Here is a 27955-nt window from a genome sequence, read left to right as displayed (position 1 = left end):
CTACTGTATTTGTAATTTCCAAGAGTTTTTTTTCTTGTTTCTTGATTTTTTGTTTTTTTTAAACAGTAGTGTGATGATTCTGGCCTGAAACAGACCCTTTCTTGTATCCTTCAGAGGGAACCCACTCTGCTGGCACCTTGAACTTGGATGTCCAGCCTCCAGACCTGTGAGAAAAATACATTTCTTCTGAAGCTGCCCCGTGTAAGGTATTTGGTTACCTAAGATATGCAGTGTAGACTGCTCCACAGTCACGGGTGGGCTTCCTCTGAGGCCCGGCCAGCGTCCTCCCCCGGCATTCTCTCTGACAGAGGGAGGGGCACTGGCTCAGGACCTTCCCTCGGCTGAGCCCCCTGCCCGCCTTCAAGTATGGTTCTCACCACCTCTGTTAGCAGGGAGGCCGAACTGCAGAGAGGCTCAGACCTGGGGATGCTGTGCCCCCGGGAGTTGGGGGTATGGCTCTTCCGCCCAGTTTGCCCCTGCCTGCCCCCTTCCCCCACCCCGTCCTAAGCCCAGCACCCTTCCCCATCTCTTCTTCCCCTGGCTCATCTCCATATGCTTTAAATTCGTTCAATACCAGAAGGATTTGAGAAACTTGGTTTGCCTGCGAGCTTTCCACTCCGGGGACGTTTCCGCCCCGAGGAGCCTCAGGCCTCTCAGCCCTGCTTACAGCCCTGTTTCTCTGCCCCTTCTGCTCTGCCTTCCATTGTTCTTCATGCAGCAAACCCTGCTGCTGTTGTTACGTGCTCCTTCTGCACCTCAGGCTCACTCTGCCCTTAGGAGCAGTGTTCATGGTTGCACAGACGGTAGGGCTCTCTGCTGGTGGCCTTTGTCGTGGCTCTCAGCTCCAGTGGCTCCCTGCCACGCCCCATCTTTCCCCCCAGCACGCAGGTACCTTCTCAGCCTGCTGGCCAAGGGTGGTCCATCCTGGGGGAAAATGCGTCCATCCTCTGGGGGCGGAAGTTCAGATGCGTCCATCCTCACATCAGGGAGAAATGGTCGGGCCATGCTGCCAGCATCCTCTTAAGAAAGGACGTCCCAGGCAAAGCTTTTAGTTTCTGCAACCCTGGGTCTTTCTGGCAAAGAGAAATGGGTGGTTATGGTTTGCATTCAGCTGTGCGATCCACTGCTTTTTTAAAGCGTCCAGTTTCACGGCCTCTTGGTGTGATTCCTCACACATGACGAAGAACTTCCATCTCCCAGATGCTGACGTTGTTATTGTTCTTGAGTGTGGAGAGAAATAAGAAAAATCTTCTGTAGCTACTGCTCTTCCAAACACGGATTCAATTCCTGTTTGGTTGACTCCATGAAGTACCGTCTCTAGAAGACACTGGGAACAAAGCAGCTCTTCTCATTTTCCAGTGATTTGCCCAAGTCAAAGTCATTGTTTCTTTTTTTCCTTCTACTCTGGGGAAGGCTCTTGCCTGTCTTCCAAGTGAATTTTCAATGGCATTTGCACCAGGAATGGTCACTCTTTCTGGCTGGTGGCTGACCTCCTTACACTGAAGTTCCTGGAAGCACCTGGCAGGTGCCCAGAGGCAGTCTTCTCCCCTGTGTCTACACCGCTTCCCAGAGGCAGCATGGCGAGGCCAGCGGTGACTTCAGTCTCCCCATCCATTTCAGCAGCCCCTTTCCTGCCATGACAAGTCGCTTGCTTTATGACAGTTGCTGCAGACTCTTCCCCTGCTTTGTTAGAGAGAGAGAGAGGGAAACCTCTATTGGAATAAGTGTCCTTGGGGAAGAAGCAAAACTTCTTTTGGCAGAAACTTCCTGAGCCCATTAGACACATTAGTCCAATCTGTGTGGAGGCTGCTTGAAGAATCGGTGAGGGCAATGCAGGTGGCAGGCAAGAGGGTGGGGCGGGCCAGGAACCCACACTCTTCCCCTGTGAATTGATAGCTCCCTGTAGAGAAGGAATCACAATCAAGGATTCAGCCAAATACATCTCTCACAACTCCGACCTTCTGACTTTTAATTCTGCTGGTATGGTCATAAATGAAAAATATGTGAGGCCCCGTTCTCTTGTCTTCCTCTGTCGTTTCTGGCCAAGTCACAAACTCTGAAATCTTTGCCTCCAAAGATACTGTGCTGGGGCGGAGAGGCCAGACCAGTGTCAAGGGATGTGGCTTCTGGTTCCAGTCCTGTTATTTAGGTGTCTACTGAGTGACACTCGGACCTCATGTCCTCAGAACTCAAGGAGGAATTAGAACCAATGACCCAATGAAGATGAGAATTAATATGAACTAGATTCCTGTAAATTACGTTATTAATGGTGATTCTCAGTGTCTCCACTTAGAAAATAACTCAAAAATTGTAGTAAACAAATAACATGAAAATTAAAATGGCACATTATAAGATATCGATTTAACACAAAAGAAGGCAGTAACAGAGGAACTTGGAACAACAGCAACAAAGGTGAGCATCTTAATTTAAAATCTCTTATAAGACAAAATTTCAACTGTTCACTGTTCCTCACAAGCCAGTTAACTTATAATGTTCACACACTTCTCATTCCATAAAAATGAAATTTCATGTCTTGATGCCTCACCCTCGAGGGTACTGTCAGAACTGCCTGAAAATGGAGACATCTGTTATTTGGATTAAAAAGGTTTTTTTAATCCATTTTAAAGAGTTGTATTTTTTTTAACAGACAATTTGAATGATCAGTTGGCTATTATATTGATTAAGACAGTTTTGTTTGCAAGTGACAAACACCCAAGTGAAACCATCCACAAGAGTAATTTATTGTCATGTGTATAAATTAGGATTCTTTGTTGCAGACAACAGAATCCACTCCAGTTTGTTTCAGAGAAAGGAATTTATTACAACGTGTTATGTGGTTTATAGAATTTCTGGGTAGGTCAAGGACACACACTTAGATCCTACAGCCAGAGAGACACCTGTCAGACAACAGGACTCATCTTCTGAAAACCCCACAGTGACTTTGGCCCCAGCCCACAGCTGAGGGCTGGGACAACAGACACTCCACCTCAGCTGCTCAGGTTGGGGAGCCAAGCACTGGGTCCGTCCTGCCTGGAGGAAGCCCAGTTTCCCTGAGTGTGGGCTCATTTCCACCTGCCAGTGTCCTGCAGATGTGTGGCTAGTGGGATCTCAGTCACACATGAAGCCTTTGCTGCAATGGAGTCTGGGAAATGTAGGCTTTAGCTTCCCACCCTCGAATTACTGGGCAGGAGGGGTAGCAGTGTGCAGGACATTCCTGGGCAGGAAAGAGCTGGCCTCAGCAAAAGGGCTGGCACTGGACACTGGAGAAGTAAGAAAATTCTGTCTCCATGTTTCCTCTGCCTCTCTCTGCCTGGCTGCTACCTACAGGTAACACAGCCTCCAGAAGCTTCAGAACTTTACCTTAGAGTCCAGGCCCCAGAGGGGTCTTAAGTCCCATTTCCATCCTCCTTAGGAAAGGGATGGGTGGACCCAGGCAGGGTCAGCTGCCCACTTCTGACAGGAACAGAGCCAGAGTGCACCAAACGGCCATTCTCTTGGAAGTAAAGAAAATAATTTTCAGAAAAGAGTAGCAGAGGGGAGAAGTGGGGTGTCTGGGCAAACCAGACGATGTCAAGAAGGCAAGAATCCTTGCTGAAGCAACTTCATCCCTCAGGTTCTGTTGGCTGAATCTAGCTCTGTCTCCCTGCTGGATGGGAGCGTGAGTTTCTCACACCATTGTATATTCACTGTTTTTCTGTATCATAGCTGCTGGGAGCAAAGCAGGTCGTGAGGGCAAGTCAGCGGGGCTGGACACGCTGACACTCAGCCCCGTTGTCACCCAGACAAGTGGCCTTGGGCAAGCTACTTCAGCCCTCTTCTCCCCTGCGTGCAAAACAAGCTGACAATACATGCTCCAGAGACTGTGGAATTTAGACTACAGATGCAGTGGTCCCTCCATGGCATCCTGAGAGGGGCCCATTGGAAAGACAGGAATGGAGGAATCTAATCAAGCACCCGATTAGTAGCTTAAAGGAGGAAAGGATGATAAAGGAACACCTAGAGGTTCCTGATGACCTGAGATCTCCAGAGTCAACCCACTACTGGAAATTTTTAAAATTTTAGGTGAAATTTATATAACATAAAATTAACCATTTGAAAGTGAACAATTCAGTGGCATTTAGTACATTCACAGTGTCATGCAACCATCACCTCTGTCTCATTCCAAAATGTGCTCATCACCCCAAAAGATGTGGTGTTTCAGTTCTCTTGGGTCTATACCTAATCATGGAATTGCTGGGTCACGTGGTAACTCTGTGTTTATGCAGAACTGCCAAATTGTTTTCCACAGTGGCTGCGTCATTTCACACTCCTGCCAGCGACGTACGAGGGTTCCCATTTCTCCACAGCCACACCAAAAAGCTGTGAAGGGGTGTCCCTGTGGCTTTGATTTGCTTTTCTGAGAACTTTCTGAAGTGACACATGACACTTTTTCTTGATTCTTGAGGAGAATCCTGGCAGATAGGAGGTGGAGTGAATGCCTGCAGCAGAGCAAATGTTATCCCACTTCTCAAAACAGAGGGGAAAGTGGGCTCCAGAAACTTGAGCCTTCCATCCCCAGCTGCATCTGAGGGACTCCAATAACCAGATGGAAAGCAGAAAGACAGGGGCCCCAGGGGAAGGCCGTTTCCCCCGTGAACCTGTGGTCACGTCATTGCAGTCGTGCGTTTATACTCTTTTGTGAACAGGATAGAGACACATTGTGGGTAGGTGGCCTCACTGTGGGATGCATAGTCACACCCCAAGACAGGAGAGCTCTGCGTCTGGGTTGCCTGGTATCAGGGCCTCTGGGGCAAAGATGGGGCAGAGTGGCAGGAAGTCATCCAGGGATGTCTTGGGAGATTGGCTGTCCAGAGATGACCAGCTGCATGAGAAGGCAAGGTCGACTGGGACCAGGTTCTGGACTGGGTTCAAAAATGGATGACACATGACCAGGCTCTCTAGGTGACTGGCAACTTGGGTGTAACAAAATTTGCCTATTCAGTGGAGTGCTGGCCCACGTGAGTGGAGAACGTGTTGTGGCCTCAGGGAGCTGATCTAAGTGATAAAGCCATTAGCGGACGTCTCCCACCAGGGTGGAGCTCTGCACCATCAGACAACCACATCCTAAGGAAGGGAAAGCTGGCCTGTGCTTGGAGGAAAACATAGGCAGAACACTCTATGACATAAATCACAGCAAGATCCTTTTTCACCCACCTCCTAGAGAAATGGAAATAAAAACAAAAATAAACAAATGGGACCTAATGAAACTTAAAAGCTTTTGCACAGCAAAGGAAACCATAAACAAGACGAAAAGACAACCCTCAGAATAGGAGAAAATATTGGCGAATGAAGCAACTGACAAAGGATTAATCTGCAAAATTTACAAGCGGCTCGTGCAGCTCAATATCAAAAAAACAAACAACCCAATCCAAGAATGGGCAGAAGACCTAAATAGACATTTCTCCAAAGAAGATATACAGATTGCCAACAAACACATGAAAGGATGCTCAACATCACTAATCATTAGAGAAACGCAAATCAAAACTACAGTGAGGTATCACCTCACACCAGTCAGAATGGCCATCATCAAAAAATCTACAAACAATAAATGCTGGGGAGGGTGTGGAGAAAAGGGGACCCTCCTGCACTGTTGGTGGGAATGTAAATTGATACAGCCACTATGGAGAACAGTATGGAGGTTCCTTAAAAAACTAAAAACAGAACTACCATACGACCCATCAATCCCACTATTGGGCATATACCCTGAGAAAACCATAATTCAAAAAGAGTCATGTACCACAATGTTCACTGCAGCTCTATTTACAGTAGCCAGGACATGGAAGCAACCTAAGTGTCCATCGACAGATGAATGAATAAAGATGTGGCACATATACACAATGGAGTATTACTCAGCCATAAAAAGAAACAAAATTGAGTTATTTGTATTGAGGTGGATGGACCTGGAGACTGTCATACAGAGTGAAGTAAGTCAGAAAGAGAAAAACAAATACCATACGCTAACACATATATATGGACTCTAAGAAAAAAAAAAAGGTCTGAAGAATGTAGGGGCAGGGCAGGAATAAAGGTGCAGACATAGAGAATGGACTTGAGGACACAGGGAGGGGGAAGGGTAAGTTGGAACAAAGTGAGAGAGTGGCATGTACTTATATGTAGTACCAAATGTAAAATAGATAGCTAGTGGGAAGCAGCCACATAGCACAGGGAGATCAGCTTGGTGCTTTGTGACCACCTGGAGGGGTCGGATAGGGAGGGTGGGAGGGAGATGCAAGAGGGAGGAGGTATGCGGATATATGTATATGTGTAGCTGATTCACTTTGTTATAAAGCAGAAACTAACACACCATTGTAAAGCAATTATACTCCAATAAAGCTGTTAAAAATATTACATGGCATATCAAAAAGCAAGACAAAACAAACAAAAACCCAAAACAAACAAAACCCACAATTTGAAGTGACAGAGCAAGCTTCAGAATGAAACATGGCAGCGATGTTGGAATTATTAGACTGAGAATTTAAAGTAACTATGATTAATGTGCTAAGGGCTCTAAGAGATAAAGTAGGCAGCTTGCAGAAAAGATAGGCAATGTAAGCAGAGAGATGGAAATCCCAAGAAAGAACCAAAAAGAAATGCTGGAGATCAAGAATACCGTAACAGAAAAGAAGAATGTCTTTGATGGGCTTGTTAGTAGACTGGACACAGCTGGGAAAGAATCTCTGAGCTAGGGAATATATCAACAGAATTCTCAAAAACCAAAAAGCAAAGAGAACAAAGATTGAAAAAAAGGAAAACAGAATATCCAAAACAGTGGGACAAGTACAAAAGGTGTAACATATGCAGAATGGGAACACCAGATAGAGAAGAAAGGGAGAAAAGAAGAAAAGAAATGTTTGAAACAATCATGATGGAGAAATTCCCCAAGTTAATGTCAGACACCAAGCCACAGATCCAGGAAGCTCAGAGAACACTAAGCAGGATAAATGCAAAAAACAAAACAAAACAAAACAAAACACCAAAAAACGCCCTACACCACACACAAAAACCCCTCAAAACAAAACATCAGTCCTACCCTGCAAATCAAAACAAAACCAAAACTATACCTTGGCATATTATTTTCAAACTACAGAAAATCAAAGATTAAAAAAAAAAAATCCTGAAGCCAGAGGGGAAAGAAGCATCATATCCATAAAGAAGCAAAAATTAGAATATTTGACTTTTCCTCAGAAAGCATGCAAGCAAGAAGAGAGTAGAGTGAAATATTTAAAGTGTTTAGAGAAAAAATACACCCACCTAATATTCTTTACTCTGTGAACGCATCCTTCAAAAGTGAAGGAGAAATAAAACTTTCTCAGATAAACAAATTGATTGGTTGCCAGTGGACCTACTTTGATAGAAATGTTAAAAGAAGTTCTTTGAAGAGAAAGAAAATAATATTGTTCAGAAACTTGGATTTACATAAAGTAAGGAAGAGCACTGAAGTGAAGATAAATAGAATAAGTGAAGGTAAAATAAATATTTTTCTTATTCTTAATTGATCTAATAGATAACAGTTTGTTCAAAATAACAATAAAAACAATTGTATTTGAATATGTATGCTTATATATAAGTGAAATGAATGACAGCAATGATACAAGGGAGGAATTAGGGAGATTTTATTGTTATAATGTACTCACACTACCTGTGAAGAGGTATAGTGTTATTTGAAATGAATTAGATTAGTTGTAAATGTATATGGCAAACTCTAGGGCAACCACTAAAAAAAAGCATAAAAAGAAGTCTAACTGATATACTAACAAAGTAGAGAAAATGGAATTATAAAATGCTCACTAAAAACAATAAAGGCAGAAAGAGTGGAAGACAAAAATAGACACAACGAACAAGGACAGCAAACAGAAAATAGTAACAAATGGTAGATGTTAATCTAACCATACCAATAATCACTTTCAATGTCAATAGCTTAAATGCACCAATTAAAAGAATTTGTTAGAGTGGATTAAAACACAAGACCCAATTATATGTTGTCTACAAGAAACCCACTTTAAATATAAAGATACATATAGATTAAAACTAAAAGGATAGAGGTAAAAATATATTATGTTAACACTAATCAAAAAAAAAGTGGGAGTAGCTATATTAATTTTAGGCAGAGCAAGGAAAGTTATCAGGGATAATGAAGAGCATTACATAATGATAAAGAGAATTCTCCAAGAAGACATAACAATTCTTAATAGGTATGTACCTAACAACAGAGCGTCAGACTACACAAGACAAAATCTAATAGAACTGCAAGAAGAAATAGTTGACTCCAGTATCATAGATGGAGCTTTTGACACCCCTCTATAATAAATGGACAGATCTGTCAGAAAATCAGTAAGAGCATAGTTGACCTCAATAACACCATCAATCAACTAGATTTAACTAACATCTCTAGACTACTTCCTTCAGCAACAGTAGAATACATATTTTTCTCAAACTCACATGTAATATTCACCAAGTCGTACGACATTCTGGGGCATAAAACACCCTTTAACAAATGTGAAAGAATAGGGATAAAGCAGTCTCTGGTCTCAGACCACAGTGGAATTAAACAAGAAATCAATAACAGAAAGTAACCTGGAAAATCCCCAAACACATGGAGATTAAACAACACATATCTAAATAACATGCGGGTCAAGGAAGAAATTTCAAGAGAAATTTAAAAGTAGTTTGAACGAAATGAAAATAAAAACACAACTCATGAAAATTTGTGGGATGCAACAAAAGCAGTGCTTAGAGGAAATTTTACAGCATTGAATGCATCTAAAATCAATAAGCTTTCACCTTAGGAAACTAGAAAATGAGCACATTAAATTGAAAATGAGTAGAAGGAAAGAAATAATTAGACAGAAATCAGTGAAGTTGAAAACAGGAAATCAATAGAGAAAATCAATGAAACCAAAAGCTGGTTCTTTGAAAAGATCAGTAAAATTGATAAGCCTCTAGCCAGGCTAACCAAGAAAAAAAGAGATAGGACACAAAGTACTAATATCAGAAATGAAAGAAGGAACACCACTACAGATCTTATGGACATTAAAAGAATTAAAAAAGGAGTACTATGAACAACTCTATGCCCACAAATTTGAGAACCTAGATGAAATGGACCAATTCCTTAAAGGAAACAATCTATCAAAACTCACTCAAGAAGAAATAGATAGTCTGAATAGGCCTATATCTATTAAGGAAAATGAATCAATAGTTAATAACCTTCCAAAAGAAAGCACTAGGCCCAGATGGGCTCACTGGTGAATTCTACCAAACATTTAAGGAAGAAATTGTACCAATTCTCTACAATCTCTTTCAGAGGATAGAAGCAGAGGAAATACTTTCTAACTTGTTTTCTGAGGCCAGTATTTCCCTAATACTAAAAACAGACAAAAACTTTACCAGAAAAGAAAACTATAGACCAATAACTTTCATGAACGTAGATACGAAAATTCTAAACAAAATATTAGCAAATTGAATCCAACAATGTTCAAAAAGAATTATATACCACAACCAAGTGGGATTTATCCCAGGTATGGAAGCCTCAGCATTTGAAAATTAATTAATATAATCCACCACATCAACAGACTATAAAAGAAAAGTCACTTGGTCATATCAATAGATGTAGAAAAACATCTGACAAAATCCAGCACCCATTAATGATAAAACCCTCAGCAAACTAGAAATAGAGGGGAAGCTACTCAACCTGATAAAGAATATCTACAAAAAAACCCCCTACAGCTGACATCATATTTAATGGTGAGAATCTCAAAACTGTCCTGCAAAGATCAGGAACAAGGCAAGGATATTCCTTCTCACCACCCCTTTTTAGCATTGTACTGAAAGTCCAAGCTAATGCAATAGTACAAGAAAAAAATTTTTTTAAGTAATACAGATTGAGAAGGAAGAAATAAAACAACCTTTGTTTGCAGATGACATGATCATCTATGTAGAAAAATCCAAAGCATTAACTAAAAAACTCCAGGAACTAATAAATGATTACCACAACATTGCAGGGTACAAAGTTAATATACAAAAGTTATTCACTTTTCTACATACCATCAATGAACAAGTGGAATTTGAAATTAAAAGCACAATACCATTTAAAACTGAAATCCTTAGTTATAAATCTAACAAAATACGTACAAAATCTATATGAAGAAGACTACAAAATGCTGATGAAGGAAATCAAAGAGTTAAATAAATGGAGAGATGTTCCATGTTCATGGACAGGAAGACTCAATATTGTCAATATGTCAGTCCTTTCCAGTTTGATCTATAGATTCAATATAATCCTAATCAAAATCCCAGCAAGTTATTTTTTAAATATTTACAAACTGATTCTAAAGTTTAAATGGAGAGGCAAAAGGACAGAATAGCCAACACAATATTGAAGAAGAAGAACAAAGTTGGAGGACTGACACACCCAACTTTAAGGCTTAATATAAAGCTAAAGTAATCAAGATAGTATGGTATCAGTGAAAGAACAGACAATTATGTCAGTGCTATAGAACAGAGAGTCCAGAAATATACCCACATAAATATAGTCAACTGATCTTTGACAAAAAACAAAGACAGTGCAATGGAGCAAAGGTAGTCTTTTCACCAAATGGTCCTGGAACAATTGTACATCCACACGTGAAAAATGAATCCAGACCTAGATTTTATACCCTTCACAAAGGTTAACTCAAAATGGGTCATAAACCTAAAGGTAAAACATAAAACTATAAAACTCCTGGAAGATAACATAGGAGAAAACTTAGTATGATGTGATGACTTAGTATGGTGATGACTTTTTAGATACAGCACCAAAGACATGATCAATGAACAAAATAATTGATAAGCTGGACTTCACTGAAATTAAAGACTTCTGCTCTGTGAAAGACAATGTCAACAGAGTGAGGGCACAAGCCATGGACTGGAAGAAAATATTTGCAAAAGAAACATCTGATAAATGAACTCTTCAAACTTAACAATAAGAAACTCAAATAACTCTTCAAACTCAACAATAAGAAAAGAAACAACCCAATTAAAAACTGGGCCAAAGGCCTTAAAACCTCACCAAAAAAGACATACAGATGGCAAAGGAGTATAGGAAAAGATGCTCCACATCATACATCATCAGGGAAATGCAAATTAAAACAACAATGAGATATCACTGTGCACCTATTAGAATGGCTAAACTCCAGAACACTGACACCACCAAATGCTGGCGAGGATGTGGTGCGATAGGAACTCTCCTCTGTTGCTGGTGGGAATGCAAAATGGTGCAGCCACTTCGGAAGACAGTTCGGTGGTTTCTTACAAAACTAAACATACTCTTACCATATAATCCAGCAATCATGCTCTTTAGTATTTAATTAACCAAATGAGTTGAAAATTTATGTCTATACAAAAACCCTCACACAGACATTTATAGCAGCTTCATTCATAATTGCCAAAACTTGGAAGCAACCAAGAAGTCCTTTAATAGATGGATGGCTAAATAAACTGTGGAAAAAACCAAACAATGGAATATTACTCAGTGATAAAAAGAAATGAGCTGTCAAGCCATGAAAAGACATGGAGGAATCTTAAAAGCATATGATTAAGTGAAAAAGAAAGCCAATCTGCAAAGGCTACAACTGTGTGATTCCAACTGTGTGACATTTTGGAAAAGGCAAAACTATGGAGAAAGTAAAAAGATCAGTGGTTGCCAGGGGTTAAGGGGAGAGAGGGATGAACAGGTGGAGCATAGAGAGCTTTTAGGGCAGTTAAAATACTCTATGTGAATCTATGACAGCAGATACCTGTCATTATACATTTGTCCAAATCCATAGAATGTACACCAAGAGTGAACCCTGTTGGACCTTGGGTGATAATGATGTATCAGTATAGGTCCCTCAGTTGTAACGAATGTTCCAGTCTGCTGGGGGAATGTTGATAGTGAGGTAGGCTATATGTAGGGGGTGGGAGGGGGCAGGGGTACTTGGAAATCTCTATACCTTTCTTTTTTAATTTGTTTACCTATTTTTTTTTTTTTAATTTTTGGCTATGTTGGGTCTTTGCTGCTGCTCATGGGCTCTCTCTAGTTGAGGCAAGCGGGGGCTACTCCTTGTTGCAGTGCACGGGCCTCTCATTGTCGTGGCCTCTCTTGTTGCAGAGCACAGACTCTAGAGCGCAGGCTCAGCAGTTGTGGCACACAGGCCCAGCTGCTCCACGGCATGTGGGATCTTCCTGGGCCAGGGATCGAACCTACGTCCCCTGCACCGGCAGGCAGATTCCTAACCACTGCACCACCAGGGGAGCCCTCTATACCTTCTTAATTTGCTGTGAACTTGAAACCACTCAAAAAAAAAAAAAAGTCTTATTAAAAAAAAAAAAAAAAAAAGAATCTTGCTCCGACTATGGAATCAGATTTGCTGAACTTGAAACCAGGCTAATGTGGCCTCTGACAAGTTACTTAACCTCTCTGTGCCTCAGTTTCCACATCTGTAAAGCAGGGATAATAACAGTCCTGACCCATAGAGTGGTTGTGAGTGTCACAAGACAGTGCATTAAAAGCATGTAGCCCTGTGTCTACTGAAAAAGAGAGAGAGATTTGAGTTATTTACAACTGGTTTGTTGAACAGTCTGAACAAGTGAGGAACAAACAGGAAATGGCTTGATCTTCCTCCAACCCTGGGCTTCAAATAAGTTCTTCCACATCTCCTTCTCTGTCCCTTGACAACATCTCAGCAAGCCAGCTCCCCTTAGCACATGGGGCAGTTTTAACTACAAGAACAAGCCCCATTTCTATAAAGATGACTCACTTCCAGGCATTAAGGAGTCCAATCCAGTCTCAATCAAAATTCGAATCTCACATCCACTCTTACATCCAAGCCAAACTCGCAGGCAGGCCCTGTGGCTGAGCCAGTGATGGAGGAGGGGCTTCGCGCCCCTTTCCTTTTCCTGGTTCTCTCACTCTTCCCTTCCTCTCTGGGGCGAGGGTGTGGGAGATTAGAGGCAGGGAGCAGAACATCTTTTTTCTTTTTAACTTAAGTAGTCCTGTGGCAATCCTCTCAAGGTCCACATTTTGTGGATTCTTTGGAGACCCCCTGGGGCCATGCAGACTACAGAGTTTCTTAACCTGGGAGGTACATTCTTTGCATAATCTCTCGCAACACATCCTTCCTTTCTGGTTCATCTCCACTGCACCCCGTCTCCCCGCCCCCCAGCATCTTCATCTCCTTGCCCCCCCCTTCTCTTTCTCTGTGCCCCCAGAGCCTGAACCCTCTGGACTGTGCCTCCAGGGCTTCCTTGCTCACTGATCTCCGGGTTCCGCCCATGGAGGCCCTGGCCAGAGACAGGAGGGTGGGAGCCGGGCCGCCCCGCCTGCCAGCACCAGGCGACACTGTCCGCTTGACCTCTGTCCTCGGAGCGGGAATGGCTCTCTGATGTTGTTAGTCTCCAAGAGCCTCGACATCCACCTGAAGTAGCACCTTCAGAAAAATTCTTCAGGGAATTCCCTGGCAGTCTAGAGGTTACGACTCTGTGCTTTCACTGCCCAGGGCCCAGGTTCAATCCCTAGTCAGGGAACTAAGATCCCGCAAGCTGCATGGAGAGGCAAAAAAAAAAAAAGAAAAATAAAAGTTAAAGAAAAAGGGAAAAAAGGAAAGAAAAATTCGTCAAAAGGCAGCACATAGAGTTCCATGTCAAAAACACTTATCAACAATGTGTAAGTCTGACAAAGGCCGTGCACAAAGAATATACACAGAACTCCTACACGCCAACAAGAGAAAGATAACATGAAAATGGACAAAAGACTTGAATAGGCACGTCTCAAAAGAACGAATCAAAATATCCTCTTTCATAAGTTTCATAAACAGACAGAAAGGGGTCAATCTTGTTGGTCATCAGAGATACAGCCGCACACTCACTCGTGTGGTGGAAGGGGACGTCATGGAAAATACCAAGTGCTGGCTAGGCTGCGGGGCAACCGGGACTCCCACATGCTGCTGGGGGAGGGGGAAGGGGTGTGAGCGTTTTGAAAATGTCCTTGGTGTGTCCACTGACATTGAAGATACACACACCTGAGGCTCCAGCTGTTCCACTCCCAGGAAAGCACCCAATGATCACGAAAAGACAGGTACAGCCCCAAACTGGACATGGCACACATACGTATTAACAACTGAACGAATCAGTGAATTGTGGTGCAGCAGTGAGGAGCAGTGGTCTACATGGAACTGCGACATACAACTCTTACAAATATAATGTTGAGTGAAAGAACAGAGAGTCGAAAGAAGACACACTATATGATTCCATTTACAGAAAGTTTAAAAGCAGGCAAAACTCCTCTCAGCTGTTAGAAGTCCAGGTAATGGTTATCGAGGGTGGGGTGGGGCAGACGGGGAGTATGAGTATCTGAATGGCAGGAAAGTGTCTGTTTCCTAACCTGGGGCTGATAACACGGAGGTGCTCAGTTTGCAAAACCTCCTTGAGCTGTACATGGACATGCATGTTTCTGCAAGTATTTTATACTTCAGTAAAAAAAGCTCTCTTTGTTCTTTTCAACAAGCGGTGCTGTAACGCTTGGATCTCTGTGTGGAATGACCCTCAGCCCTTACCTCATGCCACATTTTAGCATTAACTTGAAGTGGATCATAGTCCTAAATGTAAGAGCTAACACTGTGCAACTTTGAGAAGAAAAGATAGGAGAACATCTATGTGCACTTGTGTTAGGCAAAGATTTACAAGTTACAACACAAAAAGCACCCAGTATAAAAAAAAAAAAGATAAATGGGACTTCATCAAAGTTTTAAAACTTTCATTCTTCAAAAGAGCGTTTAAAAAATGGAAAGACAAGCCATAGTCTGGAAGAAAATACTTGCAAAGTACATATCTGACAAAGCACTTGTGTTATTCAGATTACATAAAGAATGTGCTCTTCTTATAACTGATAAGAAGATTAAAAACAATTAAAAATTGGCAAAATATTTGAATAGACACTTCACCAAAGATATATAGACAGCAAATGAGCACATGAAAAGACTCTCAATAGCACCAGTTGTTAGGGAAATGAAATTAAAACCCCCCGAGATACCTCTGCACACGTAATAGATTGGATGAAATTTGGAAGACTTCCAATACTAAGTCCTGGCAAGAATGTGGAGGAAGTGGGACTCTCGTACACTTCCAACGAGGATGCAAAACGTTACAAGCACTTTGGAAAATTTTGCCAGCTTCTCACAATGTTAAACACACACTTACCATATGACTCAGCTCTTCCACTTCTAGATACTTGCCTAAGAGAAATGAAAACATATGTCCACACGAAGATCTGTATATGAACATTTATAGCCCCATTATTCATAATCACCCCAAAATAGAAACAAAATGTCCTTCCACAGAGAATGGATAAACAAAGGTGCATCCATGCAAGAGTACACTATCCAGAAATGAAAAGGAGCAAACTGCATACAAGTGCAAATTTGATGCCCAATATCCCTTCTGGGGGGCGCCCCATCTCTAAAGGGGTCTCTGGGCCCCACTTCACCTGGTTTGAGTGCTCCCCGCTGGGCAGTGACCCCACTGCTTCTACAGAACTCCCACTTGACCCCATCCATCTCGAGTTTCTACAGTGGGTTGTCAGGTGCCACTGGGGTAAGGGCCTCAGAACTGGTTTAGACTTCCTAGCAAAGCCCAGAATGGATTTCTGGGCGCTGCTGGTGCTCTTCTGACAATGTGGCAGGTGCTTCTTGGGTCAGCCTCGGCTTTGGGGTCTTAGCTGAAGTTCAAACACTCCAGGGAATATTTCCATAGAGGCTGACAGTGGTGCCCTCATCTGCTCCCACCTGTTGGTGTGCCCACGGAAACAAGTGACACATAGCCATCACTTGTTAAGTGGTTTCCAAAAATAGCTGGTTGGTTGGCTGAATCAGACCAGAGAGCTTTTTCTGAAGAGTTGCAGTGAATAAATAAAAACTGCAGTGCACCTGAAGTAAACCCTAACCATTTCCTGCCTAACTCATGGGGCTCCACTAGGATGAAAGAATCTGTGTTTGCAGCATCCCTCATGTGCCCACGAGAGAGCATATTTATCCTTGATGGTCACTAGTATAATCCTGGAAAAGTTGGCTTCTTGTGCCATGGCAACATTCAGGGAGGATGAATATTTTTTTTATTGAAGTATAGTTGATTTACAATATTGTGTTAAGTTTCAGGTATATAGCACGGAGATTCAGATATATATATATATATATATCTTTTCTTTTATATTCTTTTCCCTTATAGGTTATTACAAAATACTGAGTATGGTTCCCTGTGCTCTACAGTAGGACCTTGTTGGTTATCTATTTTATACAGAGTAGTGTGTATATGTTAATCCCAGCCTCCAAATTCCCCCCCGCCCCCCCACTATACCCTGTGGTCACTATAAGTTTCTTTTCTATGGCTGTGAGTCTGTTTCTGTCTTGGAAATAAGCTCATTTATGTCTTTTTTTCTTTTAGAGTCCACATAGAGGCGATATCATATGATATTTGTCTTTCTCTGCCTGACTTACTTCACTTAGTATGATAATCTCTAGGTCCATCCATGTTGCTGCAAATGACATTATTTCATTCTTTTTTATGGCTAATATTCCCTTGTGTATATATGGGCCACATCTTTATCCATTCATCTGTCAGTGGACATTTAGGTTGCTTCCACATCTTGGCTATTGTAAACAGTGCTTCTATGAACATTGGGGCGCACGTATCTTCTTGAATTACGGTTTTCTCCTTTCTTCTTTCTTGTGCCATGGCAACATTCAGGGAGGATGAATATTTTTAAAGCTGAAGACATCTGACTGCTGGTTCCTCAATGAAAGTTGCTACAGCTCTTTAATAGGCAGCTGGGAAAAGAGAATCTGCCCAGCCTGGACTTTGTTGCTTCAAGTCTGAAAGGACCCCCTCCACCTTGCTAGAACTAATGCTTTCTCTGTGTAGTTGAGGACCTGGCTTCTGGTCATGAGTCCAGAGCCTGTAGCAGAGCCAGGGAGAAGATGCTGCATCTGAAAGAGACATCCACAGAGAACCCAGGTGGCTGCATTGGGGTGTGTGAATGGACCTTCTGTACCTCGAGGAGCAGCAAAGCCCTTTCACAGAACTGTAGCAGGAAGGGGGACCCCTTCCAGGGCCCAAGAGTGAGTTCTTGTCTAACACTTCAAAATGATTGTCCAAGGAGACACACGTGCTGACAAAGCAGGAGACTTTATTGGGAAGGGGCGCCCGGGCGGAGAGCAGGAAGGTAAGGGAACCCAGGAGAACTGCTGTCCACGTGGCTCGCAGTCTCAGGGTTTATGGAGATGGGGTTAGTTTCTGGTTGTCTCTGGCCAATCATCTTGCGTGGCCCATATTTGGTGACTCAGGGTCCTTCCTGGTGGCATGCGCATCTCTCAACCAAGACAGATTCCAGCGCAAAGGACTCTGGGAGGTTTTCAGGACATATTATGGGCTGGCGTCTCTTCCCTCCTCCTTTCGGCCCCTCCCGAATTCTCCCCGTTAGTTTTCGGTGGCAGCACTGTGTCCTTTATCAGGACTTCCTGTTGTGAGACAACTCAGGCAAGAGGTTATCATCATCGTGCCTGGGCAAGGCGGGCGGTTTTGGTCAAGGTTCCCTAACAGAACAACACACCAGCAGAGTCACCCATCTGCCCAGGGAACCCGAGAGGCTTCAAGATGAGTGAGGGGAGCGCCAGTGGGCTTCAGCCACACGTCTCGCAGCCTGCTTCTGTGCACAGGACATGCTTCCCTCCACAGCTGAGCTGCGAGCGTCTGTCTTGTTCTTTCCAGGTATGAACATTTGTCAGCCCTCCGCAGCATCCTTACACTTGTAATGTTCACGGGTAACCCAATCCAGTTAAGAACATGCTCCCATTTCAAGTATTAGTGGGGGGCTCTTCATGATCCAAAATCAGATTCCCTCCTTGGCCAAGCCCCAGCTCCCCGGCCCTTCCTGGAATGGAGGCACTCTGCCCTCATTGCTCGTCCTGGAAATTCCTGCTGCTTCCTCACAGTGAAAGCTGGGCTTGTCCAGTCAACACACTTGCTAGTTCACTCGTTCTTGACAACCTCTTGTAGGACCAGCTGCTGTGATATAAGACTGAAGTTCCTCTTTCAAGTGTAAATACTTCCTAGCAGGAGAAGAATTGCAAATGGCATGCAAAATCCAATAATTTAAACCCATAGGCATTTTAGTCATTTCAGTTTCCACTCCTTGTGGTTTCCAAAGCTGGGGAAGTGAGGACCTGGGAGAAAATTGACATGTTGCCTCACGGGCTGCTGACATAAACCCCGCCATGGAGTCCTCCGCTCACTGCCAGAGGCGTCTGGTTTGGTTTGGTTTTTGAGCACTGATCTGATCCCACTCCCACCCTTTGGCCGGAAAGTTCAGGACAAAGTCCAAGTATCTCAGCAGGGAACTCAAGGCCTTTCACAAATGACTCAAATACGCTGATTTAACCCAGTCACTTGTCCACACCTGCCCTCATCCCCATCCTCCCGTGCAGCCTGCACGCCCACCGATGGGACTAAATGCCACTTAGGAGGTGCCCATGATGTGAGAGCCTTCATGCCCCACTGCCTCACAAACCCCCCACCAGCTCCCCCCCCCTTGACCCCCCATCTGCTCCCCCCACCACCCCGGACCCCCATCTGCTCCCTCTGACTCGCTGGATCCCTGTCAGCTCCTCTGACACCGTGCTTTGGAAGACGCCCCTCAGACTCCCTGGGCATAGAGTTATGCCTGAAGCATCTAGTGCATTCTTCTGTGAAGCCTGAGTGTCAGCTGAGGTCACCCTGTCCTTTGAGATTCCCCACATAGCCTGTGCCCCCACCCCACACTCTCCTCAGGATGCTGTGTCTGCACCTACTTTCTCACGGAGTCTCCATCTCCTGAACCTGGCCTGTGATCCCTCCTGTCCCCTGCAGGCCTGTCCTTCCCTCTGCCCTGCAAGGCCCAGGACGTGAAGTCCAGCTCCTCTGTCTGACCTCCTTCACCCACGGGGGTCCCTGCTGTAGAGCAGGCTTGGCTAAGCAGTGGAATGAAGGAAGGTTTACACTGTGGAGATTCGGTGGCTGGAAACCAGACACGTCTATTCCTGAAGGCCCCAGGGCTCTGTCACTGGGAACCTTGCATTGATATTTATCCTCCCAGAGATTATTCCCATGTACATACTATACAGGTACTTTTTTTTTTTTTTTAAGAAAAAAGAGCTTATTCTCAGCGTACAGTCATGTATTTTGTTTCCTTCACTGAATAGGGTGAAAATTCCATGTTAATTAAATATTCTTCTTCAATGCCTTTGCCATTGCACAGTATTCAATTTTCTGGATTATTACAATTGATCAAGTACTCTATTGTTGGGCATTTAAATGGAAAATTCTTTTGCCATTGACAATCAGTCTGTTCTTTCCTGTAATATTTCTAAAATTGATCTTCTCATAAACCGTCTGATTATTTCGCTGTTTTCCTGGCACCACTGCAGCCCTGACCACTGTGCTATGAAGCTTATTGTTTTTCAGGCAGACAAATATTTACGGATGCCCATGGTCCTTGGAAGACCCAAAAGACATATATGTGGCTCTGATCTCAAAGGAGGACACAATCCTATTAACAATCATTTTGATCGTATTAGTTTCCTGTTGATGGTGTAACAAATTGCCACACACATAGTGGCTTAAGACAGCGCAAATTTATTATCTTATAGTTCTGTAGATCAGAAGTCTGACATGGGTCTCAATGCATTAAAACCAAGGTCTCGGCAGGCTGCATTCCTTTCTGGAGGTTCTAGGGTATAATCCACTACCTGGCCTCTTCCAGCTTTGAGAGTCTGTCCACAGTCCTTGGCTTATGGCCCCTTCCTCCACCTTCAAAGCCAGCAGTGCTGTGTTTCTCTGCACCCCCCACCCATAGCGACTTCTTCCTCTGATTACAACTGGGAAAGTTTCTTTATTTTTCTTTTCTGTTATGGTTTATTCCAGGATATTGAACATAGTCCCCTGTGCTATATGATGGGTCCTTGTTGGTTATCTATTTTATACACAGTAGTGTGTACATGTTAATCCCAACCTCCTAATATATCCCTCCCCCACACCTTTCCCCTTTGGTCACCATAAGTTTGTTTTCTATGTCTGTGAGTCTGTTTCTGTTTTGTAAATAAGTTCATTTGTGTCATATTTTAGATTCCACGTATAAGTGATATCATATGGTATTTAGTATGATCATCTCTAGGTCCATCCGTGTTACTGCAAATGGCATTATTTCATTCTTTTTTATGGCTGAGTAATATCCCACTGTATATAGGTACCCCATCTTCTTTATCCATTCCTCTGTTGATAGACACTTAAGTTGCTTCCATGTCTTGGCTCCTGTGAATAGTGCTGCTATGAACATTGGGGTGCATGTATCTTTTCTGATTATAGTTTTTGCTGATATATGCCCAGCAGTGGGATTGCTGGATTATATGGCAACTCTACTTTTAGTTTTTTGAGGAACCTCCATGCTGTTTTCCATAATGGCTGCACCAATTTACATTGGAAAAGCTTCTTTGATTCTAAGGGTTTGTGTGATTACATTGGGTCCCCCTGGAAAATTCAGGATAATCTCCCCATCTCAAGGTCCTTCACCTTAATCACACCTGCAAAATCCTGTCTGCCCTGTGACATAACATACAAGTTCCAGGGATGGGGGTGTGGACATCTGGGCGGGGGGGCATTACCCTGTCCACCACATGACATTAGCTACCATTTATCGAGTAGTTGTTATTGTCAGTTTGAACGAAGCACTTTACAGGTGTTATCTCATTTAACCCAGCCCCAAATCCATGAGGCAGGTGCTCTTATCCTCACTGGGCAGATGAGGAAACCAAGACTGAGAGCAGTGATTTAAGAGTCGAGGTTAATTCTCATGAGTAACACGAGTCAGTGAGAACTGTGAGCTTTCTCCATTTATTTGTTTGTTTGTTTGCTTATTTATTTATTTAAAGACAACTTTGAAACCTTACCAGAGACCCGGAACTTTCTGGGGAGTTGCTGTTTATAACACTGAGCTGGCCTACTCGGTGTTTAATCCACAGTGTTTGTGAAGGGTTAGGGAACCCTCCATTGCAGCTGTTGAGCTGGGTCAGGTATGGATGCCCCGACCATGGAGGCAGGGGCTTGGGCTGCCATTTTCTCAAGCTTAGCGCATCTTCCGTGGAACCAGACGTGGCTCTGTGGACTTACAGATCGCAAATTGCACTTGTGACAGCTGCTAGGTGTGCACTGAGGCCTCCATTTAAAAAGGAAGTGGGGGACTCCACCGCCATCTCTTGGGGGAGATGAGTCTGATTCAGTCTCACGGGAGGTTTCTCAGCAGCCTCCCACCCGTAGCCGTGGAAGAGAAGCAGGTTTCCCTGGCCACAGCCTCCAGAGAGAGCTGTCATGGGCCCTCAGATCTCGGGTCGCCATCCATCAGGCAGGGGCACACGGGAAGTACAAAAAGGTCAAGTCCGAGTGGCCTCCTGGTGCCTCCAGGGCAGGTGGGCTTTTTCTTCCCCAGGGGAACTGACAGGAGGTGACTTTAGCATCCCCAAAGAACAGGGTCGCCAGATTTAGGGAAAGAAAAACACAAAGAACAAAACAAAACAGGATACCCAGTTAAATTTGCTTGGATTGAATTTCAGATAAATGATGAATAATTTTTTAGTGTAAGTATGGTCCAAATAATGCATGTTTCCATACTTATACAAAACAAATATTTGTTGTTTATCTCAAATTCAAATTTACCCAGGCGTCCCGTATCTTATCTGACAACCCTATGCTGGATGGAAAACACACATTTCTAGCTCAGGCACCAAATTCAGTGAATCCAAGCCTCATATTCCAAACCCTCTAATTTTTTCTGTGGCTGCTTTTCAGATATTCTCTTTGGTTTTCAGCAGTTTTACCAGGCTCTGTCTGGATGTGTTTTTTTTTTCATTGATACATCTTGGGCTTTATAACTCTTCTTAAATCTGAGGCATTCTGTCTTCCATCATTTTTGGACAATTCTCAGCCATTGTCTCTTCAAATATTACTTTTTGCCCCCATTCTCTCTTTCTCCTTCTGGGACTCTAATCACATACTTTTCTTTTACATTCTTTTTGTATTTTTTTAAAACTTATTTATTTATTCTTGGCTGCATTGGGTCTTCGTTGCTGCGCATGGGCTTTCTCTAGTTGCGGCCAGCGGGGGCTACTCTTCATTGCGGTGCGTGGGCTTCTTATTGCGGTGGCTTCTCTCATTGCGGAGCATGGGCTCTAGGCGCTTGGGCTTCAGTAGCTGTGGCATGCAGGCTCAGTAGTTGTGGCTTATGGGCTCTAGAACACAGGCTCAGTAGTTGTGGTGAACAGGCTTAGTTGCTCCGCAGCATGTGGGATCTCCCCGGACCAGGGCTTGAATACTGTGTGTGTCAGGGGGATTCTTAATTAACTGTTTAATTTTTTTCTCTTCTTGCTTCAGTCTGGATATATTTTTCTAATCTGCCTTCATGATTACTTATTTTCTTCACCTTGTATAATCTGTAGTTGAACTTAATTTTAGTTAAAATCAGTGCCTTAATTTTAGTTACTGTATTTTAAAGTTCTACAATGTCCATTTATTGCTTCCAGGTTGCTAGTGAAAATATTCATCTTGTCATTTAATTTCTGGAACATATGACTCTAGTATTTTAAAGTTTTTAAGAGCCTGACAACACCAATATCAGAATCTCCAGTGGCTCAGCTTCTATTGTCCAATTTTTTTCTCTTGGTCCAATCTTGTCATTTATTCACACCTGGTCATTTTTGATTGAATGTTGGACATTGTGAAGGAAAATATTGAGAAAATGCCTTCCAGAAAGGTAGCAATCTTTGCTCTTAGTTGTGGACAAGGGAGCCCGTTTCCCCACAGCATACACTACTGGGTGTCGCCATCTCTACCAAAGAGAACTTATCTTTGTATCTTTTCAGTATAAACCTTTTGGATGGTGTGGAGTTTAAGTTTTCGCCTTTCTTTGATCCCTAGTGAGGTAGAGCCTTATTTCTTATGCTTATTGGCCATTTATATTTACTCTAAAGAATGTTTTCAGTGTAAACCTTCACTTGGGTCATGTATATTGAACATTGCTGAACAGATCTGGTGGATGGGAAAGGAAGACACAGCTGTGGATGAGTTTGTGGACAGCAGTATCTCTGTCACAAGTTCACCCAGTGACCCGATCAATTAAAAGAGCTCCAAACTATCAGTGCTGGCTCCTTTTTAAAGACTCCAACATCAGTTTCCCGACTGGTGGGAGCCACTTCCTACTTAAGCCGTTTGGGCCGTGAGGTGGTGAGGGCTCTGTAACAAATGCAGTCACGAAGGGAGAAGCATGGTCAGAGTTCACAGTCCCGTGGAAAAGAGAGATGCCCAAGGTCGGAGCGGACAGCCACTCCGGCGTCCACTGTTCTTTCCATTTCAGTGGCCGTTGTCACAACGGGCAAATGAGAGTGTTGCTTTTGCAAATCGTTGTACTCCTGGCTGCATTGTGTGGCAGGCAGCCCTCCTGGGATCCACTGTCTCGAAAACCCCATCCCTCACGGTTGCTCTCATGTGAAGAGCACGTAGGTGGCATCTTCTGCAGCAGAGAAGGGTTGTGTCTGGGCATAGGTGTTTGCTTTCTAAATAACTTCCCCGGCACGGGCCAAAGCAACAGGACTTGGGCATTTAATTAGTCATTTTTAAAATAAGGGGGTGAGGGCTTCCCTGGTGGCACAGTGGTTAAGAATCCGCCTGCCAGGGCTTCCCTGGTGGCGCAGTGGTTGAGAGTCCGCCTGCCGATGTGGGGGACACGGGTTCGTGCCCTGGTCCAGGAGGGTCCCACATGCCGTGGAGCGGCTGGGCCCGTGAGCCATGGCCGCTGAGCCTGGGCGTCCGGTGCCTGTGCTCCGCAATGGGAGAGGCCACAGCAGTGAGAGGCCCACGTACCGGAAAAAAAAAAAAAAAAAAAGAATCCGCCTGCCAATGCAGGGGACACGGGTTCGAGCCCTGGTCCAGGAAGACCCCACATGCCGCAGAGCAACTAAGCCCGTGCACCACAACTACTGAGCCTGCGCTCTAGAGTGCGCGTGTCACAACTACTGAAGCCCGAGCGCCTAGAGCCCGTGCTCTGCAACAAGAGAAGCCACCGCAATGAGAAGCCCGTGCACCGCAACGAACAGTAGCCCCCACTCACCACAACTAGATAAAGCCTGCACACAGCAACGAAGACCCAACGCAGCCAAAAATAAATAAAAATAAAATAACTTTATTTTAAAAAATAAATAAAATAAAATAAAATAAAGGAGTGGGCCAAGCATGCTTAGTTTAGGAGGGGAGAAGAAAACCTGGCTGTTCTCCTCAATCCCACACCAGCTCTCTCTGGGCTCCCTTGTGGTCACACAGGCAGCAGTCCCAGGATCAGATCTGGGCAGCCCATGGTGCTGGGTTCCAGGAGGGATTTTCACAGTTAACGATCCCCCAGGTGGCCCTCAGATGTCCATCCAGTCAGTGAGTAATTGGGAGTTCCTGCTTGGAAACTAGACTTTCTGTCAATGAGAACTTGAAGACCAGCTTCCCACTGGCTCTAAATGGGCTTTGATGGCTGAGACTCCAGATCCAGGGCTTTTTTTTCAAAGGTTTTATACAGCAATTAATGGCTGCAAGCAGACACTCAACCTCAGATGCTGAGCCAGTGCCAGATTCTTCGCTGCTGTGGAGGCTCCAAGAGCAGTGTTTGTTCTCTGACGTTGCTCCAAATGGGGACTCTTTTACAGCCATAAATAACTGCTTTTCTTGCGGAGGGGGGAGCAGGGGGACAGGTGAATCACAGCAAGATATTTTTTTAAAGAAGAGAAACAGTAAACTTATCATGCCTCAAGAAATTTCCAAGGATGTCCCATATATTCCTTGTAGGAAATACCCTGTAATTTTCCTAACTTTCATGCCAGTTTTCCTCATTTTTTACTTTAATGAATGAGGCTTGCAGCCACCCCACGTTAGTTCAGCTCTTTAACATTTTTTCCATATTGTTATTTGGAGACTAGCTTTCGCCGCAGACTCCCTTCCACCCACACACGTGGTGCTTGAAACTGTCCGTCCAGATGGTCCTGGTGTGGTGGGCGGGGGGTCCTCTGGCCCCAGTGGCCAAGCCGTGCAAGCAGCACAGACGCCCCTGGGTCCTGTGGACGGGCAGGGGGTGGGGGTGGAGACTGCAGGGCATCAGGAAGTGGAGAAGGTTCTGTGTCACCCATTCTTACCCTGCGTGGCAATCACTTGGGAACTCAGGCCGAGCTAGGGTGGTGGCCTGGGTAGATGATGGATGGACGAGGCCTGCAGGTCTATTGGGGGAGGGGATGTGGGCCCCTGGGCAGTGACACGTTCACATCAGCTGAGAATGTCATTGGAGCTGCTTCCGGCTTCAGACGTGGCTGTGGAAACTCTCTAAAGAGACTCCTTCCCTGTTCTCCAGGGACAGGGGCGTGAATGGGAGCTTTCCCCGGCCCGCAGGTTCCGGGCCCCAAGTGATGGTTATAATCCTCTGTTCTTATTGGACACCGAATCCTGGCTCTGCTGCTGGGGGCTCCGGGGTTGGTGAGGGAAGACCCCCTGGGACTTCATGAAACTATAAAGGTCATAGTCATGACCTCTAGACCGTTTCCTTTTTTGAGCAAAATAAGAAATACCAAACGTGAAGTTCTCGCGAGTGTGGAGTGGGGTTGGTGAGTGGGCCTGAGCCCCAGCTGCCTTCTCGGCCTCAGCGCCTCTCCTGTACAAGGACGACACCGGCTCTGCCCTTGCTGCAAGGAGAAGGGCCCAGCACACGAGATGTGCTCCAGAAGCCTGAGCTGCTGCTAGGATTTTACTTCTTCATTGTGAACAATGACTGTCACACTTGATTTGCTCCAGAGGCGGGAGGAGGGGAGCCGATGGAGGGAATCTGGAGGCAGGACCAACACGGAAGCGCCACTGAGGCCGGACCAGGAGGCTGCTCCTGGGAGCAGAGGGAGGGGCGGGTGAGGAGGGCCAGTCCCTCCAGGCCCCTGGCCCCGGGGCCCCAGCAACACCAGCCCTGCAGTCCTAAGCTGCCCCGTCCTCCACCTCCAGCCCCAGGTCCTTCCAAAACCCCCTGGACCAACTGGCAGACATTTGCCCCTCGGCCCCGACTGCAGGTCCTAGGAGGTCTACTGTTCAAGGCAAGGACCCCGGGCTCTGGCAAGGGGACCCATTCCCCCAACCGCGCACACGTGTATGTGAGTCTGCGTCATGGACTGGAGGAAGGGCTGGCTCACGGAGTCTCCCCAGAGGCCAGAGCCACCCCCTTCGATTGCCCACGGCTCCCAGACACACCCCAGATGTGGATGAGCCTGGCCTGCACCTGGAGGAAAGACTCTGGGCCCTGCAGGACAGAGACAGAGCCCGGCCAAGGCAGGTGCCGACCAGACCCCATGCCCATACCCTGCCGTCATCGCAAACACCACATTGGGCTTTGGCCCAAGTTGGCCTCCCCAGCCCAGGGCTCCAGTTTTGGGTGCTGGGCAGGGTGGAGGAAGGGTGGGGAGAGCAGTATTGGGGGTGGGGTTGGGATGCTGGGCCGTGTGTGGGGATAAGGACCACGGTCGGGCCCCAGGGCTGATGGCAGCAGACGGGGCACAAACCCAGGGGTCATAGGTATGGGGTCTGTGCCCATCTGGTCCTGGACGGGGGCAGCCCTCGGGGGTCTAGGCAAGGGCCCAGGGCCTGGCAGAAGGGAGGGGGTCAGGAGGGACAGGGAGGGGGCCTGGGAGGAGAATGGGGACATAAAAGGGGCCTGGGGGTGTGCGGGGAAAACAGCGATGGAAGGAAGGAGGCCCAGATAAGCCAGAACGCGGCAGCTGGCCTCAGCCTCCCCTGCGCCCGGCCCAGGTGGGCACTTTCCCCTCCCCCGAGGCCCAGTAATCTGGCTGGGACTCCTCAGGCCCCTCGGTGCTGCTGTCAGTTATCCAAGCCCTTTAAGGCTTTGTGACTGTGTGTTATTCATTCCCCCGTCCCCAGCACCCCCCCCAGAGCCGGGAGCCTGGGTCACCCACTCGCTCCTCTGCCCCCTGCACAAGGGCGGCCTGAGCCCTGCCAGGCTGCAGGCACTGAGCCCGATAGGCAGGCAGCGACCCTGCCAGCGGGTCCCCGTCTTCGCCAACCCGACATCCCAGAGTGGAGACAGACGACAGTGCACACGTGGACCAGACAGGTGGACCAGAGGATTCCAGAGCGTGGGAAGGGCCACAAGAATGAGAAACAGAAAATGTGACAGTGGGGTGGAGGTGACTTTGACTTGAGCGGGCAGGTTTGTCCTGGGCTAAGCCCGGCCTGGTGGACAGGCAGAGGAGGTGCTGGGTAAATGGATGCAGGGGAACCGATGGCAACGGGCAGGACTTGGAGCCTCGGCTCTTTGGCTAGGAACTGGCCTGTTCCTCCTGCACCTGCCAGATGCTCCCCCACAGGGTACAGGAAGCCGTGATCCCAACCAAGGGGGAGGGCAGGTGTTCTCAGGACACGGTGCTCGCATCCTGGGAGCGGGCCTCACACCACACTGAGCCCAGTGGGCCTATCGATGGGGACTGCGTGGGGCTGGTGGTCCCTCACAGGGGACTTAGAGGGGGACTCCAAATGCCACAGGTGACCGTACACGAGCAGGGAAAACCCTGCCCAGTCCTGCCCTGGGGAGGGGCCCCAGCGCATCTAGGCGGTCTTTTCTCGGAGACACCCAGCCCTGCGCAAGCCTGCCTCTTCCTGTGCCTCTTCCTGTCCTCCCTGCTCCTCAGCCTCGAGGCCCCACGAGGGTCCAGCGGTCTCTCCGTGCCAGGGAAACGCCCCTCCAGCAGGCTCTTCGTTCCCAAAGAGCAGCCTGGATCCTGGGGTTCTCACCCAGTCTGTCCCAAGA

The 27955-nt window shown here is 45.6% G+C and overlaps 1 protein-coding gene across 1 annotated transcript in view; it reads left to right on the top strand.

Moving 5' to 3' along the window:
- The window catches only part of TM2D3 (TM2 domain containing 3), an 87810-nt gene extending 61276 nt beyond the window's left edge, over window positions 1–26534 (top strand). Inside the window, exon 6 of the mRNA XM_089906666.1 lies at window positions 115–26534. Within this exon, the coding sequence (XP_089762792.1) occupies window positions 115–190 (76 nt within the window). The 3' untranslated portion in view covers window positions 191–26534. The remainder of the gene's footprint in view (window positions 1–114) is intronic.
- The last annotated feature ends 1421 nt before the right edge of the window (window positions 26535–27955 follow it).

This window comes from Delphinapterus leucas, chromosome 2 (genome assembly GCF_059928025.1).
Source record: "Delphinapterus leucas isolate spDelLeu-1000000601 "Yukka" chromosome 2, BTC_Dleu_Yukka2, whole genome shotgun sequence".
NCBI classification, from domain to species: Eukaryota; Metazoa; Chordata; class Mammalia; order Artiodactyla; family Monodontidae; genus Delphinapterus; species Delphinapterus leucas.
Note: the sequence above shows the minus strand (reverse complement) of the source record. Positions and strands in the feature narration are given on the sequence as shown.